This window comes from Poecilia formosa, unplaced genomic scaffold (genome assembly GCF_000485575.1).
Source record: "Poecilia formosa unplaced genomic scaffold, Poecilia_formosa-5.1.2 Scaffold680, whole genome shotgun sequence".
NCBI lineage: Eukaryota > Metazoa > Chordata > Actinopteri > Cyprinodontiformes > Poeciliidae > Poecilia > Poecilia formosa.
The window spans coordinates 107,092-107,785 of record NW_006800619.1 but is presented as its reverse complement, the minus strand read 5'-3'; the positions used below and the strand labels follow the sequence as shown (position 1 = coordinate 107,785).

At 33.3% G+C, this 694-nt stretch overlaps 1 protein-coding gene across 1 annotated transcript in view; it reads right to left on the bottom strand.

Annotated features, from left to right (window-relative positions):
* Positions 1 to 255: 255 nt before the first annotated feature.
* The window catches only part of LOC103130821 (heat shock 70 kDa protein 12A-like), a 19,242-nt gene continuing 18,803 nt past the window's right edge, over positions 256 to 694 (bottom strand). Inside the window, exon 5 of the mRNA XM_007542327.2 lies at positions 256 to 663. Within this exon, the coding sequence (XP_007542389.2) occupies positions 509 to 663 (155 nt within the window). The 3' untranslated portion in view covers positions 256 to 508. The remainder of the gene's footprint in view (positions 664 to 694) is intronic.

The window sequence follows — 694 nt, the reverse complement described above, 5'->3', positions numbered from 1 at the left end:
ATTATATCTAACCCATATATTCTAATTTTGACTAATTTATAGCAGTACTTATATGAGTACACCAGCTACAATATATTATAAAAAGATACTTTTTAAAGACTCACAGCTAATCTCCATTATTCATGATTGGAATTCATAAACCAGAATTTATGGTTCATAAATTCATAAACCATAAATTTATGTACCATAAACATGTATGTAGATTTGCATGATCTACAATGCAAATCTTCAAAATTTGCATTGATGCTATGCTAGATGGTCTCATAGTAATGGTGAAAAAACTACAAGATATTTTACAAGATTGAACAGTAATTATATGTTTAATTTAACCAGTAAGGGCTTAAAAATGGGAATGCCATCACAGCACTCTCTTAGTGATGATAGAATTTTTAATCTTTAAGACACAAGTTGATTTTTTAAAAATCAACCCAAGTTTAACATCCATGTCTTGAAGATGCCTCTGTCACATACTGAATTATTGTGGACAAAGGAAATGTCGGAGCACCTATTATGCCTCAGGATGTTCAGCGCCCTCTGTAGGACCTGATTGCTCTGTTCCAACACTGACAGCATCTTCATCATAACCATCAATGACACATTCTCTGTCTGTAGTCATGAAGTCAATTTTTACTGTTTGTTTCTTCCCACTAATCAGGTTTGTCCCTGTAGCTGTTATCTCTGTGGAGCCAAAGTC